The 15,675-nt window shown below is 42.8% G+C and overlaps 3 protein-coding genes across 7 annotated transcripts in view; 1 reads left to right on the plus strand and 2 right to left on the minus strand.

Moving 5' to 3' along the window:
• Window positions 1–3,821, plus strand: part of clocka (clock circadian regulator a) — a 28,407-nt gene extending 24,586 nt beyond the window's left edge. For all 5 annotated transcript variants that reach the window (XM_069699243.1, XM_069699247.1, XM_069699245.1 and 2 more), the window contains one exon: window positions 62–3,821. In XM_069699243.1, coding sequence (XP_069555344.1) covers window positions 62–322 — 261 coding nt within the window. In that variant the 3' untranslated portion in view covers window positions 323–3,821. The remainder of the gene's footprint in view (window positions 1–61) is intronic.
• A 2,890-nt stretch (window positions 3,822–6,711) lies between these two features.
• On the minus strand, window positions 6,712–10,442 carry tmem165 (transmembrane protein 165). Its single transcript, XM_069699240.1, has 6 exons — window positions 10,131–10,442; window positions 9,581–9,806; window positions 9,317–9,492; window positions 8,945–9,127; window positions 8,631–8,736; window positions 6,712–7,366 (listed from the first exon to the last, which is right to left on the minus strand). The coding sequence occupies exons 1-6, from the start codon at window positions 10,272–10,274 to the stop codon at window positions 7,290–7,292; spliced, it is 912 nt and encodes a 303-aa protein (XP_069555341.1). The 5' UTR covers window positions 10,275–10,442; the 3' UTR covers window positions 6,712–7,289.
• Window positions 10,443–11,039: 597 nt separating this feature from the next.
• srd5a3 (steroid 5 alpha-reductase 3) lies at window positions 11,040–14,924 on the minus strand. The gene is made up of 5 exons (XM_069699238.1): window positions 14,695–14,924; window positions 14,363–14,514; window positions 13,122–13,307; window positions 12,914–13,039; window positions 11,040–12,082 (listed from the first exon to the last, which is right to left on the minus strand). The coding sequence occupies exons 1-5, from the start codon at window positions 14,916–14,918 to the stop codon at window positions 11,823–11,825; spliced, it is 948 nt and encodes a 315-aa protein (XP_069555339.1). The 5' UTR covers window positions 14,919–14,924; the 3' UTR covers window positions 11,040–11,822.
• Window positions 14,925–15,675: the final 751 nt, after the last annotated feature.

Raw genomic sequence — 15,675 nt, forward strand, 5'->3', positions numbered from 1 at the left:
TGTTGTTTCATGGCTCTTTGGGTTAAATTCTATCCAGCTGACCTCACATTTTCTTGTTAAGGCTCCTCGACTCCTCCATGGAAACCAGTCCACTCAGCTGATCCTGCAGGCTGCGTTCCCCCTGCAGCAGCAGGGCACCTTCACTGCTGCAGCCCAACAACAGCTGCAGCAGCAACAACAGTTACAACAACAACAACAACAACAGCAACAGAAGCAGTTGCAGCAGCAGCAGCAGCAGCAGCAGGTGCAGCAGCAGCAGGTGCAGCTGGCCCCCCACAGAGCAGATAGTTTGTCTGAGCGCTCCGCTGCACATTCTCAGTAGCTATCTTGTAACAAGAAGTGGAACTAGCTGAACTCGGGCGCCGCTGCCTTTGCGCGGGAGTCTAAAGAGGAGTCTGACGAGTGATTGGACGGGCAGGCCGCGGCTTCCCTTCTCTCACGAGGACTTTTTAGCGGTTTGCACTGAACTCCTGAGCACAGAGTGCGGCAGAGAACCCGGGACCGGCCCGCTGTGGCTCTGCCAGGAGGTTCTGGCTCCGGGTCGGAGCCTTTCCCTCCAAGGAAACAGCGAGCCCCAATCCCTGCAGCGGACCCCCCCCCCCTCCCCCTCCACCTCACTCCTCCCCCAGCCCTCTCCTTGTGTGTTTAGTATGCGTGTGTGTGTGTGTGTGTGTGCGCGCTCCAGTCGTCACCCCCCCCCCTTCTCCCCTCCTCCACCCAGGATTATTTCATGCAGAGCTCTCCAGTGAAGAGTGTCTTCACTCGAAGGACGTCCTGCAGAGGACAGAGGGTTGTTCGTTTTGGATGTTTTCTCCTATTCTTGTTTTTCATGTAAAAATAATTATGGGTCAGAAAATATTTTTAAGAAAGTGGTGTAGATTGAAATTTTACTGTACAGAATATCATGTGTAATATATAATGTAAATATATTGAAAAGAAATAACTAATATTTTATATGATGCATGAGATGAAATGCAGTCTGTTATCTGCAGCTTTGAATATGCTTTTTTTCTAGTCCTCTAAGAAAAAAAGATCTTAAACTGCTCAGTGGCTGATATTTTCACAGACTTCCTTTCTCCCAGGGGATGTGTTTGTTTTGTGCATCTGCACAGCAGACAAGGCCGATGCTGTTTGTTGTGTCACAGTTTGTTTAAATTCTTGACCCATATTTTCACACAATTTCATAAAACTGTCAAAGTGATAAGACAAAGGTCTTTTTAAAGTCTTTTCAAGCTTTTTAAGATGTGCTTACAATCCGAGCACTGAGAACTCCAAATACAAAGGGAGTCAGATATTGTGAAGGAATTAGAAACTACTGAGTTTAAGATGAATGTGTGCAACAAAACAATTTGCCAACATAAACCTGCATATCATGAGTTCATTTTTAGCACATCTGGTGAAATCCCCCCTCCCCCTCCATTTCACGACCATCCATAAGGCCTGTATGGTACCTACAAACATTTATCCTTTAAAATATATTGAATTATTAAAATATATTATTAAAAAAAAAAAAAAAATCTGACCTGTTGCTAGGTTCACAGAAAAAAAAAAAAAAAAATCACGGTTTCCATTTTGAGCTCCTTCATAAATGACAAACTAGAACTTGATGAAGAAACCAGTTTAATTTTGTTTATTTTATTTTTTTCCGGTGATGCGGATTCTGCATATTTGTATTTCAGATGATGTAGCTAAAAACCTGATGTAAATTCCTCTTACGAAAGGCTAATCAAATGTTTTCCTTATTGGCATGCTGATCAGTTGTTCTCCGGCTGCTAGATGCTGCGGTGTGTTCAGTAGCAGGATACTAACCTCGTCTGCTGACTGATGCAGGGCAGTAATGCACAACCGTTTTTCAGACATTAAGACCACAGCTGCATCTAAAATTATTACAAGCAAAAACAGTAAATCTGCTGCCAGAAAACCGAAAGATCAAGATGAAAGTTGTTAAAACATATATATATATATATATATATAAAACGTGTTTAAAATATGGATGATAACCACTTTAAAAATATATTTGGGATAAGATTCCTTCAGAACACTTGTTACAGTGTAATTATGAGGCTAAATCTGCCCAAAAACCCCAGAGAAAGACGGGTTTACAAATTGTCTTTACCCAGTCACAACAGAATCCATCCTAAATTTAAGTTATGTGCTTTTCAGTTGCCTTAATTTGTTCCCTCAAACTGAAGATGACAGTGAGGAGATCACGGTCTCCGACCGGCACCGAGCTCCCGGGCCGACCTGCGTTCCGGCTCGGCGGGCTCGCCCGACAGCCTCCTCGCCATCTGATCGAACTCCCAGCCAGATGGTACGAAGCCGACAGCTCGGCCTCTTCATCTGTGTGAAGTGACGGTCCGGGCTCAACGCGCGCCCTCGAAGCCCGTCATTGACCTTTGAGTCCAAGATGTTTGGTGATGCGACATTCACTTACAGCATCCTCTAATGTTTGAGCACAGCGTCCATGATGGGGAAACCCCGTGAAGCCCAGCGGTCCTGTATGTTTATTTAAGGTCGATTTTTATTTTAGTGTCACACTGAATTTTGTATCTGTTGTGTCAGTTCAAATTTGTCCTATTCAACACTTTCGGGCACTGAAAGAGGAAAACATTCATCACACAGAAACCCTTTCTAACTGGCTGAAGAGCCTCAGTTTGTGTCATGGAAGAAATGAGCTATTACATGCAACAGATACCTTTTTTTATCAGCCTAGAATAAAGTCAGCCACATGTTAGAACAACTGTCAGTGTTACATCATGTATGTTTGACAACGGCGCCTTTATTTATTCATTCATTTTCAAATTGCAGTTTTCAGACGCCTACAATAAGGGACTGTATGATAATTATTGGGGAGGGGAGGGAGGCTAACTTGATGTCCAATTGACCCCCAAAAAGAGCAAGACTTGGTAGGCAGTATTAATGGCCATTTCATTTGCATCTCGGAGAAACACCCTAACTTCTCAACTCAAACCAGATTTTAAGATTCAACTTTTAATGCAACAATATTGTTTTACACCAATTACTAGCTCACAAACTGATATTACTATATTATATATACATAGTACATTTAACTTGACCATAAGTTTTGTTGTAATGCAGAATGAAGTGAAGGTGTCTGTTGGCTAAATGTACGCGTGTAGTTTTACACCTTTGTTATCCCACCATGGCTGGATATCGTTAAAAAAATGTAAACACCGCTACTGATACCTTGATTTCGATATCAGTTCCTGATTGATACTTTTTACGATGCCAATTTACATCACACGTTACAGAACAAATCTGTAGTTTAATGCAGTTTAGAGGGAGGAGAGTATTGAAATCGGTACCCAGCCCCATTTTGCACACAGTGCTTGTTATCGACACAAATATTTTGATGTCAAAATATTGTGTTTTTATTGACTAAATCTCAATAAAAATGATCAAATTTGAAATTTGGGACGTGGAACTATTAACGACCTTTTCTTACCCTCCCAAAAATGACAGACCACCTTCTCCTTCACTGAACCTACTAATAATTATCATACAGTCCCTAAAACCTGCTTTCTGTACAGTGTTATTTCTGTGATGCATGAAGGTCCATAATTAGAGTGTAGACACAACTCATTTAGTCTGGACTTTCCACACAGCGCTCCGCTCTCCCTCTTCTTTAAATTCATTCTCGGTACTGCGACACATATCTGTATTAAAATAAGACAGTATCTGTCTCCACTCAGTGTAAACTCCTGTAGAGTGGACCTGGTCCTGGGGACTGTGATATAAGTGGTGCAGTGTACCTACAAATATGTATTAAATATCATTGACACAAGTGTTTTGCACGAGAAGACGTGTAGCTGTGAGAGACTTTGCTCAATATGTGATAAGATATACAGTAAATAAGAGAACTTGTTTTTCTATTACTGGTGACTGAAATCAAACACTGATTTTAAATTGAAGGTCTAAATCCAGGTTTAATGTGAAGGATCTAAACTAACTGTAGCCCCCAGAAAAAGCTGCTTACTTCTGAGTCTGGTTATGTGCAGCTTTGATTCAGTGTTAATATTGAGTCTACCTGCCAGTCAAGCTGTTTTCCTTCATGCTGGAAATTATTAAAATTGTCATTTTAAAAGACAACACAAAATTACAGAACCTACGATATTCAAGGATAACTTTGTCTTTTGCATTCATTAGTCGGTCAATACCAAGTTTGAAAAACTCAATGTAAAAGGTTTTGGTATCCAAAGAGAGGCGAGCCCGAAACAGAAGGACTCGGTCTATTTATTATGTTGTAGTTCTGAACACGTGAAACTCTGAATGCTTTCACTTCATACTTCTGTGGCTTCTTTTGTTTGGCTCAAGAAATGTACTGAGGCGGAAAACTCAACAGAGGAAACACCTGATGCTGTTAAAGGGTTAACCCACCCTAAAAGCCACAGTGATGGGGGGGGGGGGAGGGGGTTACCTCATGGTTATTTCCTCCATTCATTAGTCGGGCTAATGTATGGTATCTTTAAATGTCTTGTTTTGATTTCCACAAAAATCGCTAATCTTCCATTTTTTTCATGGGAGTCTGGAATGAGGAACTTTCAAAATTACTTCAATTTTGAATTGATTTGATAATCCACTGATCTATAATTAAAATCATCAGATCAGCTCTAATCTATAAAGCAATAGCAAATTACATGTAATCACTGTGTTTAAATTAGTATGCGGGTTATGTATTGAACATGAGAATATCTGAACCTGCAGCTACCTGCAGTGCTTCAGGTTTCTCAACAGTCTCTGAGGCTGAAATGTGAGAAATGAACACAGAACCGCATACAGATGATCAGAAACCTGAATAGTGTGGTGATCATGAATAACCGGGTTTGTGATGGTCCGTGTAAACACCATTATGAACACGATCGTAGCCAGGATGAGACATAAAACTCGGGACACTATTAAGCCTGTAAACACAATCAATAATAAAACCATCCATTACAACTTTAATCTCCAAATCTCCACGTTATACGACGACTACAAAAACCTACACTTTCTGCCCTTTAAACATAACTGCACGTTTATGTTCTCCAACCGGGAGGCTCCTTTGTTTTATCAGCGTGGACTGCTGCCACCTGCTGGTCGGTTTTAAACAAACAATTTCAGGGCTGCAGGGTTTTAAAACTCTTCAATGGGTCTCGCTCATAAAAATCTAAATTAGATGTTTCATTTCAGTCCTACAGAGTTTGTGAAGCAAACCTACATGTGTGTGTTGCACCGTTATCCATAAATGAATGTCGTGCCTGCAACAAGTAGTGCGCCTTGCATTCATTTCTTGAGCCAAACCATAAATCAAAACATTCCCTTTCCAAGGCAAAGGTATCGCTCATTTGCTCCCCTGAAAGTTACAAAATCAATCTCTACGACACGTCTCTGTTGTTCTGCTGACTTGTATTCACTGTGCGCGGAGTCCACTGTCACCATTCAGCCCAAAGCCGACCGATTTACAAATCAGACAACACGTGAAACCTTTTTATTGAGCATTTCAGATTTATAGGCATTTCAACCAACCTGTATGACAAACAGAAGTATTTCACAGCTGAGCACGGGCTGTCAAATATTGACAGCGCAGCTTGAACCGGTTTACTTAAAAAAATAGTTCCACTCCTTGTTCATAGTGACTTCTCCCTCCTTTTGTGTCTACAGTACATACACCAAGAAGGAAAGAAAATGAGGCTAAATAAATACCATTTTAAATAAAAAGGTTTGAAATCTACGCTGAGGCGTCGCTACAAGGAGTCACGTTCTACTGCAGGTTAGGTGTAGGGATCGGTCACCTGCTCCGTACCTGATGGAGTCATGTTTACGTTGGGTCACTGACTCCGAGATGTGAGGCAGCAACAGCTTAGGCAACGAGGTTCAGCCTGGAAAAAGGCTTCGACTACAGAGGAGGAGTAAATACGTAAAGGTGACGACTGGCCCTTCTCAACCTGATCCTGGTTCATTATGTCGGCACCTGAAACCAAGCAGGAGGAAATGCTAGGGACCCCGATCAGAGTCTCCAGTGTGTAACGACCATTTGGAGGTGCAGATGAGAGATATTCCGACATGGCCGTGGCGACACCTGGACTCGGAGGTATTCTAGTGGTTCGTGTCTTCCTAAAAGACTTCTACAATGTAAAGCTCAGGAATAAAAAGTTGAAGTTGTCTTCTGCCTCAAATAAAATCTCAACTTAAATCAGAACACAAAAACATGATTTCTATATTGTGTGCTGATGGGTCTCTCGTCAGTGAGCTTCCTCTGAAAGGAGCAGTGTGTAGGATTTACTGGCATCTAGTGGCGACACCGCAGATTGCAGAACACCCCTCTGTAACCCCCCCCACCCCCCCACACCCAGGACCTGCTGCTCATGTACATATGAAGGGCTGAATCTAACAAAAAGACAATAATTCTTAGTTTCAGGTGATTACACACTATTAAAAACATAATTAGGGATATTATATTTCACTTCTGCGAGTAGATCCACTGAAAGCCTACACACGATAAGTAAAGTAGGCTCACTTCTTCTGAGCTGTTAATGCATTGAAGTCACTCAGAGGAAGGCGGAAACGACAGAGCAACGCCAGCTCGGACTGCTCCGCACGCTATCCTGTCAGCAGTCGCCCGACAGCACCGCGGCTCAACTTAAACAAACACAAATCAACCATTCAACACTTAAAAACAAAAAAAATAAAGGCAAGGATTTTTCAATGGACTTGGTGCCTAAATGAGACGGGAAGAATTTATGGTAGCAAAAAAAAAAAAAAACAACAACAACAAAAAACACCAGAGACGGTAGAGTGGGAAGAAAGTTACAGCGTGTTCAGGTTCAGAGTCTGAGCTGCAGAGAGTCGGACAGTAACGATCCCGTCTGGGTTCCCTCACACACCTCGTGATATCGAGAGCGAGAGTCCCGCCTCCTGTCCTGCCGGCCGTCTGCTCGGCCAGCCTCGCTCTTTACTGCTCTTTAGCGGCTAACTTCAGCAGACGGGATGAAAAGTTTCAAAGCTCAATGTCAGACCGCTGCACTTGATTAAGATGGAAACCGAGTTTGTTAACGGGTCGACGACTGCACCTCCCGGCTGAGACTCTTGGGAAATGGTTAATGCTGACCTCGACCTCTGTGGGAAATCCCACAGACTCGCAAAGGAACAGAGGCTTCGTAGGAAAGGAGGACAGGACTTCGGCTCTTTTCTGTTGGGACATGTAACGAGTCAGAACTAAAGTCTCTCTACAGCAACTCCACCACATTTTACACGTATTTACAGAGTGAACCTGAAAGTCTTTCGTCCAATTAAAATCCAGCTTCTGGCTTGATGAACAGGGCCGAGAAGGCGAACGCCAGGAAAACGATCCCTCCGATGATTGTAACTATGGAAACGAAACAAGAGAGAAAAAAGTCGGCTTTAGATAAACAAACGCAGCATTCGAACTTTCTCATCAAACATCAACTGGGATGTTACATTGTTATTTTGACACTTCGTACATCTCGTGCACAAACAAGAACGGTTGATAAACACGCTGATCTTCATTCATTAGAAACGGTACATTTGCTAGAAAACCTGATGATGTCACAAACCAGCTGATTTTGCTGTTGCGTCAGAGGTCTGAGGGATCGTACAGAAGCAGCTGCTCTGTTTCCGGCGACGACACCGAGCACGACGACACCGAGCACGACGACACCGAGCGCGTCGACACCGAGCACGACGACACCGAGCGCGTCGACCGCTCAGAAAGTGAATGGATGAATAATCAGCAGTGACGTGTCACTAAAGCAGCACTTTACTTTGAAACTTTGGTTATCTTTTGTCATTTATATTTCACAATACAACCAGCTGATAAACAAAACCATGACAACTATGTTGGTATTAAAAAAAAAAAAGATTGTCATCATGAATTGTGGGTAATGTACCATTTCAGGCCACAGTAATATTTAGTTAAGCAGTGCTCCTGCCGCCTCATCAATTCTGTTCTCACCTGCTAAGATTTCAGAAATAACTCGTACCGAGTAATCCAACAAACCTGCACATGATCGCATGTTTGTCTCCAAATATCTACGCCCACCGTGTCTGGAGGTGTGTTTCCACCGCAGCAGCTTCATCTGGGGAACAAGAACCTTGCGAGGCTCTCGGTTTTCCTACTTAAGTTTCTACCAGAGGAACCGGGGCGTAAATAATGTTACAAGGAAGCGGCTCCTCCCCCTAAAAAGGTCCCTGCTCCAGGGTTGTGCTTTCTGAGGGTTCAGAACTTTTGCATGCGGCGCTTTGCACGCCTGAATTTTGCAGACTGGTCAATTACAGCAGAGCTTCCTGCAGCATCAGTACGCACCGGCCATTTTTATAAACACGCTACTGCAGACACGCTCTGCTTGAAGCTTTTGGTCGCCAACGGAGCATCGACACTGATGAACTGAGACGACGACATTCAGAGGGAATCTGACGCCAACGTGCCTTTTGGTAGGTCAGTGGACTCATTTGCTTTACCTTCCTGGAGCTTCGGCCCTCCTGGAGAGAAGCAAATGACAATGCGCTGGAGGAACTTTTACCCCTGGGAAAGTTCCTGTAACTTTAATTCCAGAGGTGAAAAGATTCCTAAATCCAATAGAGTAACTTAATAATGAAAAAAAAAACCTCACCTGTTCTGACAGATATTTTCTGGGCGATCATCCTCCCTCCTACCACGGCCAGTCCTGTACACAAACAGTGTCCAATGGTGCCACCCACTGCAACTCCAAATGGATCCTGGGAATGAAAAAAAAAAAGAAAAGAAAATGGCTTTATCACATTTCTTTTGAAGAAAATCATACAACACTTTGCTTTGAGGGTGATTTACAACAGTGGCCCCACTGGCGCCATCTAAAGTGAAAACTCAGGTACTCGGTATATTTGTGAGATCCACAATACGGTGTTAAAACGCACAACTGCGTGCTTCAGAATAAACGGAACGAACCTCCCGTGCCGCCAGGATAATAGTGGTCAGCTGCGAGCGGTCGCCCCACTCGGCGAGGAAGGTGAGGGTGAAGGCCTGGATGAAGATGGGCGAGATGAAGCTGTTCCACTTTCGCTGAGGCAAGGTCGTCCCTGACGCGGCCTCCACATCTGGAGTCCCATTAGCAAGTTTAGTCCGCTGGAGCTGCACCAACAACAAAAGTCAAAAGGCTTGCGCTTCATCAAACGGACATAACGCTTTAATTTAAATGTGGGAACGTGATGTTTCACTCTGCTGCGTTGCAGAACGTTTACTCGTACGCAATAAACTGTAGGAGCCCTGTAGTTGTCATACGTGATGTGCCAGGAATAACAGCGTTAGAAGTCGACTTACCTCTTCATCCTTCTTCTTGATCTCTGCCTGCACCTCCTCCAGCTCCTCCTGGCCTTCGTCAGGACTCATCCTCAGACCCTCCCTCAGCATACGCAACCCAAAGATGGCAAACAGAGCAGTGGACACGTAGTACGTGTAGATCCTGGGGATGATGGTGGTGGCGTACCCAAACAGCACTGGGGAGCGAAGGCAACGCAGATTCCTTGTTACTCGGCAAGCGATGGGAGGAACAACCGACTGTGCAAAACATCTCCTTTTACAAACCTGAAAGACAGGTCATGACTCCCAGAGCCAGCATAGCTCCGACCAGCACGGTGAGCCGGTTGTAACGCATGGCCATGATGGCTGCGATGAAGAAGGTCTTGTCTCCCAACTCGGAGACGATGATGACGGAGAAAGAGGCCACAAAGGCGTGGATGAAACCCAGGTTTCCTTTGCTGGAGCCATCTTCAGAAACGACTGGGCCTACGGGATGGGGGCTGGAGGCTTTCTGCAAAGAAAACAAACACAGGGGAGCAGAGTCACAGAGAGTTGAGCAACACAGTTTAAAGTGAAAGTCAAGAAAGATCTGCCCTCGCTGCTTTAAACACTGGGGAGGCGGAGGGGTGGAGGTGGAGGGGTGGAGGGCTTTTAGAAATGAAAACGTCAACTTTGCCCACTTCAGCTGACCTTCCACCCGGAAGTCTCCATTAGCATGTGCTGGCTAGCTACGGGAGGCGCGAGGAAGCAGCGGCACCGCCTCGCGTCAAAAGGCCACTTCCTGTCGACGACATAACGACGTGCTCGGGTGGACAGTAAGAGTAAAAGCGTTCACCTCCTGCGGGGGCAGCTCTTGGACAGGTTTGCGCTCCTCTTCGACGGCGGCAACTCCGACCGTCAACAAAAACACGGCGGCGAGCGGAACCACGAAGCGCATCACGTCAGCCCGTCCGTCTCCTCCGACGACCGCGGGAGGCATCGTCGCTTCCCAAACACCGAGCGAACACGATCTTTGCGGTGGTTTTCGTCTCCCCGGGAATCACTTCATAATCACCGCAAACGAACTCGGTGACTTCATATTAGTCGCTTGTTCAAATTGGAGGGACTCCTCGGTGATACACGTCACGATCAGACCGACCGGGCCGAAGTTGGGATGTTGCTGCCGCAAGTCAGGAACTAAACCGGACAGATGATTGGACCGTTATAGGTTTGACGTAGGCGTAAGGCTGCCCAGTGATTGGTTCGTCTCATTGTCAGTTACGGATCTATTTAAAAGTAGTTGAGTTCAATGTGAGAAAGACAAACTGGGAAAAACAAAAACAAATCGTGATCATGTTAGGTTGTTCAGCACTTCAAGTCATTAAAATACGACTATTTAAATGTATAAGTCCGAAATAATTGCCAGTGGTACTTGTCAATATCACAAAATGATTCAATGTTAATTTTCCGTTTGTATTTTAGTTGACCTAATTATACTAAATTCATCTTACTTTAATTATTGGTACTGGTATTCAGAATGTATTCCCTTTACCCTTTGTAGTTATTACTCTTTTGTTTTATCCTTTTGTTTTTATTTTATTATCAAATTTTGCCACAATAATTTCCTTCAAGATTAATGAGTTCAACCTTGTGTTTGTCATACTAAATAATAGGGTAATTGTAAGTACCTCTGATCACTTTAAAAGTCAAAATAATCTGTAAGTTATTTTAGAAAAAAAAAAAACACCTTTGTATAATAAAATGCAAGCCTACGTTCTGTAATCTTCTTCAAATAAAGTAATCCTAAATAGTTTTTAGGCCAAACGTTCACAGTCATATACATTGCCATCTGTTGGATTCACAAAATCTTTTTATTTTGTAGAATTTAACTACAGCAAACTAGAATTTATGTTGTAGTGCATACATTTTTGTATTAATAAACAACTATCCAATGTTCAAAATGCTCAAAAGAATTTTTTTCCTTAAAACAAAATTTCTCTCTTCAACATACCCACTTGTTTGTTTTTAAAATAATAGTCCAAAACACGCTGTTAAATGTTTTTTGCTCATGTTTTTTGTGAAAACAACAACACATTTCAACCAGAGCCTCAATTTCTCTGATTTCTGCCAAATATTTTTATATTTACATTTAAAACTTCAAAATCACATAAAACATAAGCTGGCTGCAGTAATAATAAAAATATATATTATCATGACGTAGTGTATTAGTTAAAAACAGATTCTCACTGTAATGAAGAAATGAACTGAGGTGACTTTCCTCGTAACATCTTCACATCAGTCTGAGAAACAGCTCACATCTCACCTCAACAGACTTCTGCCACAACTCACATTTCCACTTAAATATCCAGTGTTGCTCTGTTAGCAGCTCAGGTGCATTTGACTGAGAGGTCCTTGTCGATCAATGCTGAGAAAGAAGTGAGTTTAACTCCAACGTCCTCAGCTCCTCAGACATCGCTGACATTGTTCGAGGACTTTACAGTTCCCATTAATATCAACAAAAGGGCAGGAGACTGCAATGTCAGACCATTCAGAGTACATAGGGTATAAATGCTCTTCTATGATTTGGGTACAACTCATATTTGCTTATGTAAAGGTCATGACAAAGCTGCCCTGCCAGTGCCTGGTTGAACAGCACACAAAGGACCACAAGCCACCAGGTTAGAGATAGACCTCCGAAAACGATGCTCAGTGAGACGTAGATCAGCAGCTCAGCGAAGTAATGTGGGCATGAAACCAGCTCGAACCAGCCTCCACGTGGTACTCTGTGAGCCAGAGTCTCCACTGCTCCTGCAAGATGTGATGAAAGAGAGCAAACAGACACATCAGTAACTTTCCATCTACGTTTATATAAGCGTTTATATAAGTGTGAAGTTGAAGCTGCACTAATCATAGAGATGAACCACAGACAGCTCTGCAGTTCCTCTCTGCTGTGGCTTTGTTTTGCCTCTTTGTACAGATCTCTTATTGTTGTGATTTTGTTTTCAGCAAAACTCTCAGTGATACCTTCCCTACACACAAACAGCAGTCTGACAAAGCACTACTAGCTGGTGAACACAGGACTGTAGGACATTTGTTGCAGCAACTAAAGAGCCACTTGTTTTCCCAGGAGTCCGTGGAGACCAAAACAACCATTAAATCAAGGCTAATGTTGCTTTGTGTTTGCTGGATATGCAATTTGCAACTGTTTGCTAACATGTTCACCTTGACAACTTAGTAAAGTAATAATATGTCAGTGTTATGTTTCAGCTTGCCCCAAAAGCAGCCAAAAGAAGCATCTTTACAATGTTTTTGGATGTCACTCTGAACATTTCCTTACGCCTCGGATTTTTTTTTTTATTCATCTGGTGTTACGCCCCAACAATAACAGACTCTTGACAACAATAACAGACTCTTGACAACAATAACAGACTCTTGACAACAATAAAAGCAAACGTATGAGGTCCACTGTGATTCTTTTGTCATAATCACACTTCAAGGCTCTGCTATGTTTTGTGTAGCGTCCAATCCAGTAAAGAATGAAGATTAGTGATAGTATTAGTGTTGAAAAGAGCAAAAACACCTACAGAGTCTAATAAGGTATTTTGGGAAGGGCTCAGCAGTAATCAATCATTTAATTACCTGACTTTCCAGTGCGAAGCCGGGCCAGCAGGGCAATGGACTGATGCTGCAGCAGGGAGGCCCCGATGAAAAGTACAAACCCAGCCACATGAAGCCAGTCCAGCTGAGAGAGGAGCGTACCGGTGCCTAAAAAGAACCGCGCAAACATCAATACCACAAAGCAGAACCATTTAATACTGAATGTAGAGAGGACTCACATCAGTCTAACCTTTTCCCACACGATCCGAGCAGAGCACTGTCAACCCCAGCACGATGTAATACCCCAGGCCGAACGCATACTGCACCACATGCATGGCCCCGTCAGAGAAAACGCTGACAAACAGGCACTCCAGCAGCCTCCTGAGGGAGTGGACACAAAGCAGCAGCTGCACCAGGAGAGTAGACAGCTGTGGGACTGCAGACAGCACCGACATCAGACATTAGCGTCAATCAAACGGGAAAACACACACATAAACAGTACGGGGATCCATTTGGGCCAGAAATATGTTGACGTGCGCACTGGTTATGTCAGTTGAACATGTGACAAAACATTTGTCAAAGTCTATTCAACTTTGAACTGTATTTCTGTCATGTTGTTGTTGTTGGGCACATCATCATCTCTGTCTGTTTTGACTGCTATTAAGCGCACTGTACTCCCCCTCTTGTAAACCCCCACTAAGCCATGAGATTACACATTGTGTCCTGACCTCTGGACAGTCTGTCAAATATCCACCATAATGATTTAATCGTGGTGCTATTACAACATATATGACAGGGAGAGTAGATTGATATTTCTCAATTATCAATTATGACAGTAACCTATTGAAATGCTGTACAGGGGATCTGTGATCTCGTTATGGTTCAACCTCCATTTTACACAAATTCTGAAGTTAATCAGCATCGTATCTGTATGATCCTGTAAATAAATCATCTGACCGCGCAGATAGTATTTGAAAAAAATCTCATGTAATCTGAAGCATGCAATTCTCACATGTAATTTATTCTGTGAGCAGAATAAATCTTGTTTAGTGGTGACTTTGATCAGTCAGAGAAGGTGAATGCAGTATTCTGATCTTATCAATGATGAAAGTTGTATTTATTTCCTCTGTAATTGACTTTTTTTTTTTTTATTAAAGTTCACACTTTATTGATATAGTTTGAGAGGGACAGATCTGCTCTTGATTCATCACCTGTACAACATGCTCATAGGCACCCTTGGTATAATTGAAACAATTGGAGGCTGTACAAAACTATTATGTTGGTCTGATAAACATTTTATTAGATGTGGATCGGAGCTAACAGGATGTGGGTGTTTCTGTAACTTCCTGTTCAGACTGAAGGTTGCTGAAAACTCTCCCAACTTGATTGCAGCTGTTGTTCTTTCGCCCCAACGAGCCTATTTATTTATTTATTTATTTTTTTGGCACAAACGGAGCCCATGAGAGCAGAGAAGAGGGTTTGTCAGCCTACCTGGACTCTCACTGCGTTGTACACCTGTTATAATGTCTAATAGACTACTCAGCCATACTGGATATGACTGGTGCTGATATGTGAAGTTAAGGTACAAGGCCAGCAGAAAACCATTCCAGACGACCGAGATGGCGTAGAAGTGAAGGAACCACCTGAAGGAGGAAAAACCAAACTCAGGTAAACGACCTCAACTGGACGAGCGCCGACATCGTTACAAATATAAGTAAACAATAATATGACATCCTCAAACCCACTTAAACGCATTAGAAATGTGTAAATAACTCGGTGTACGTTATAAATACACGGTACTGAAGTTTTCTCAATCCAGCCACCTTTTAGGGACGTCAAACACACGCAGCCAGTCGTCTCGTTTCAGGCTCTGTTTGGTTTTCCCGTACCGGATGAGGTCCTGAAACAACATGTGCACGCCACGTGTTTCATGTCCTCTCGGCACGTACGGTGAAATTTTGTGAGCACAAAAAGCTGCAAAGAAGCACGAAGCCAGAAAAGCCCACAAAATATCAATGACAATCCAACCGACGGAGCTCAACTCCATTTTTGAGCTTTGAGGGTCGTGGATGTTGCTTTTGTGCAACGCGGAAAAGAGACCGTCGGAAACGTTTTGCAACCGTTCCGGATGAAACGTGATAAAAAAAAAAAAAAATGAAATGCCAGGTAGTTATTTGGAAACTGACTGAAATGAAAGTCCCAACTTTAAGTAGCTATGTTTTCTTTTATGATGGTGTTGCTGCCTTTTGTTCACTCTATATCAGCCAGGATCACCAGAATTTACAGCAGATTGTAGAGAGTACAACACCTCTCACACAGTGGATGATCTACACGTTCAACAGTCCAATAGAATAAACCTGACAGAGAATTATATTTAGAAATAATATTTAGATTTGTTGGCATGTGTTATTCATCCATTGTGTGTAAAACTGACACTGTGTTGAATTTGTACACATCACCGGCTATCACCTTTTAGGACAATATTCATTCCGTTAACGATAACAACACAGTGAATGTGTCAGGAAGGTTAACACAAACGTGTAATATTAAGACATCAACCAGGGTAACACCCTGATTTCCTATTTGAAAGGGTCCACCTCTTGAGGTGGGTTTGACAATGGTCGATGTCAACATGAATTGAAGACTTGAACATTGTGTCCTGTCTCTCATCCAACCTGCCAATCAGTTTAATAGCAATACTCCACCAGATGGAGCTCTTGTAGAAAAGAGTATTTAAATCAGCAGTCATTTCTTAATTTTTAACAGATACTTTGAAAAACAAGTCTTCATAAAAATTCTAAAAT

This window comes from Brachyistius frenatus, unplaced genomic scaffold (genome assembly GCF_029030835.1).
Source record: "Brachyistius frenatus isolate BFR_SWC_R1_liver_20210118 unplaced genomic scaffold, ASM2903083v1 Contig_29, whole genome shotgun sequence".
Taxonomy (NCBI): Eukaryota; Metazoa; Chordata; class Actinopteri; family Embiotocidae; genus Brachyistius; species Brachyistius frenatus.

Bases quoted from the DNA above. Each gene is read 5' to 3' on its own strand.
- tmem165 (XM_069699240.1), bottom strand. From the start codon at position 10,274: ATGCCTCCCGCGGTCGTCGGAGGAGACGGACGGGCTGACGTGATGCGC. The intron at 9,807-10,130 runs GTGAACGCTTTT...TTTTCTTTGCAG, and splicing joins AAGAGCTGCCCCCGCAGGAG to AAAGCCTCCAGCCCCCATCC. The intron at 9,493-9,580 runs GTTTGTAAAAGG...TTCGCTCCCCAG, and splicing joins AGTCATGACCTGTCTTTCAG to TGCTGTTTGGGTACGCCACC.
- srd5a3 (XM_069699238.1), bottom strand. From the start codon at position 14,918: ATGGAGTTGAGCTCCGTCGGTTGGATTGTCATTGATATTTTGTGGGCT. The intron at 14,515-14,694 runs GTGGCTGGATTG...TTCCTCCTTCAG, and splicing joins GTGTTTGACGTCCCTAAAAG to GTGGTTCCTTCACTTCTACG. The intron at 12,083-12,913 runs GTAATTAAATGA...CACATCTTGCAG, and splicing joins GCTTCGCACTGGAAAGTCAG to GAGCAGTGGAGACTCTGGCT.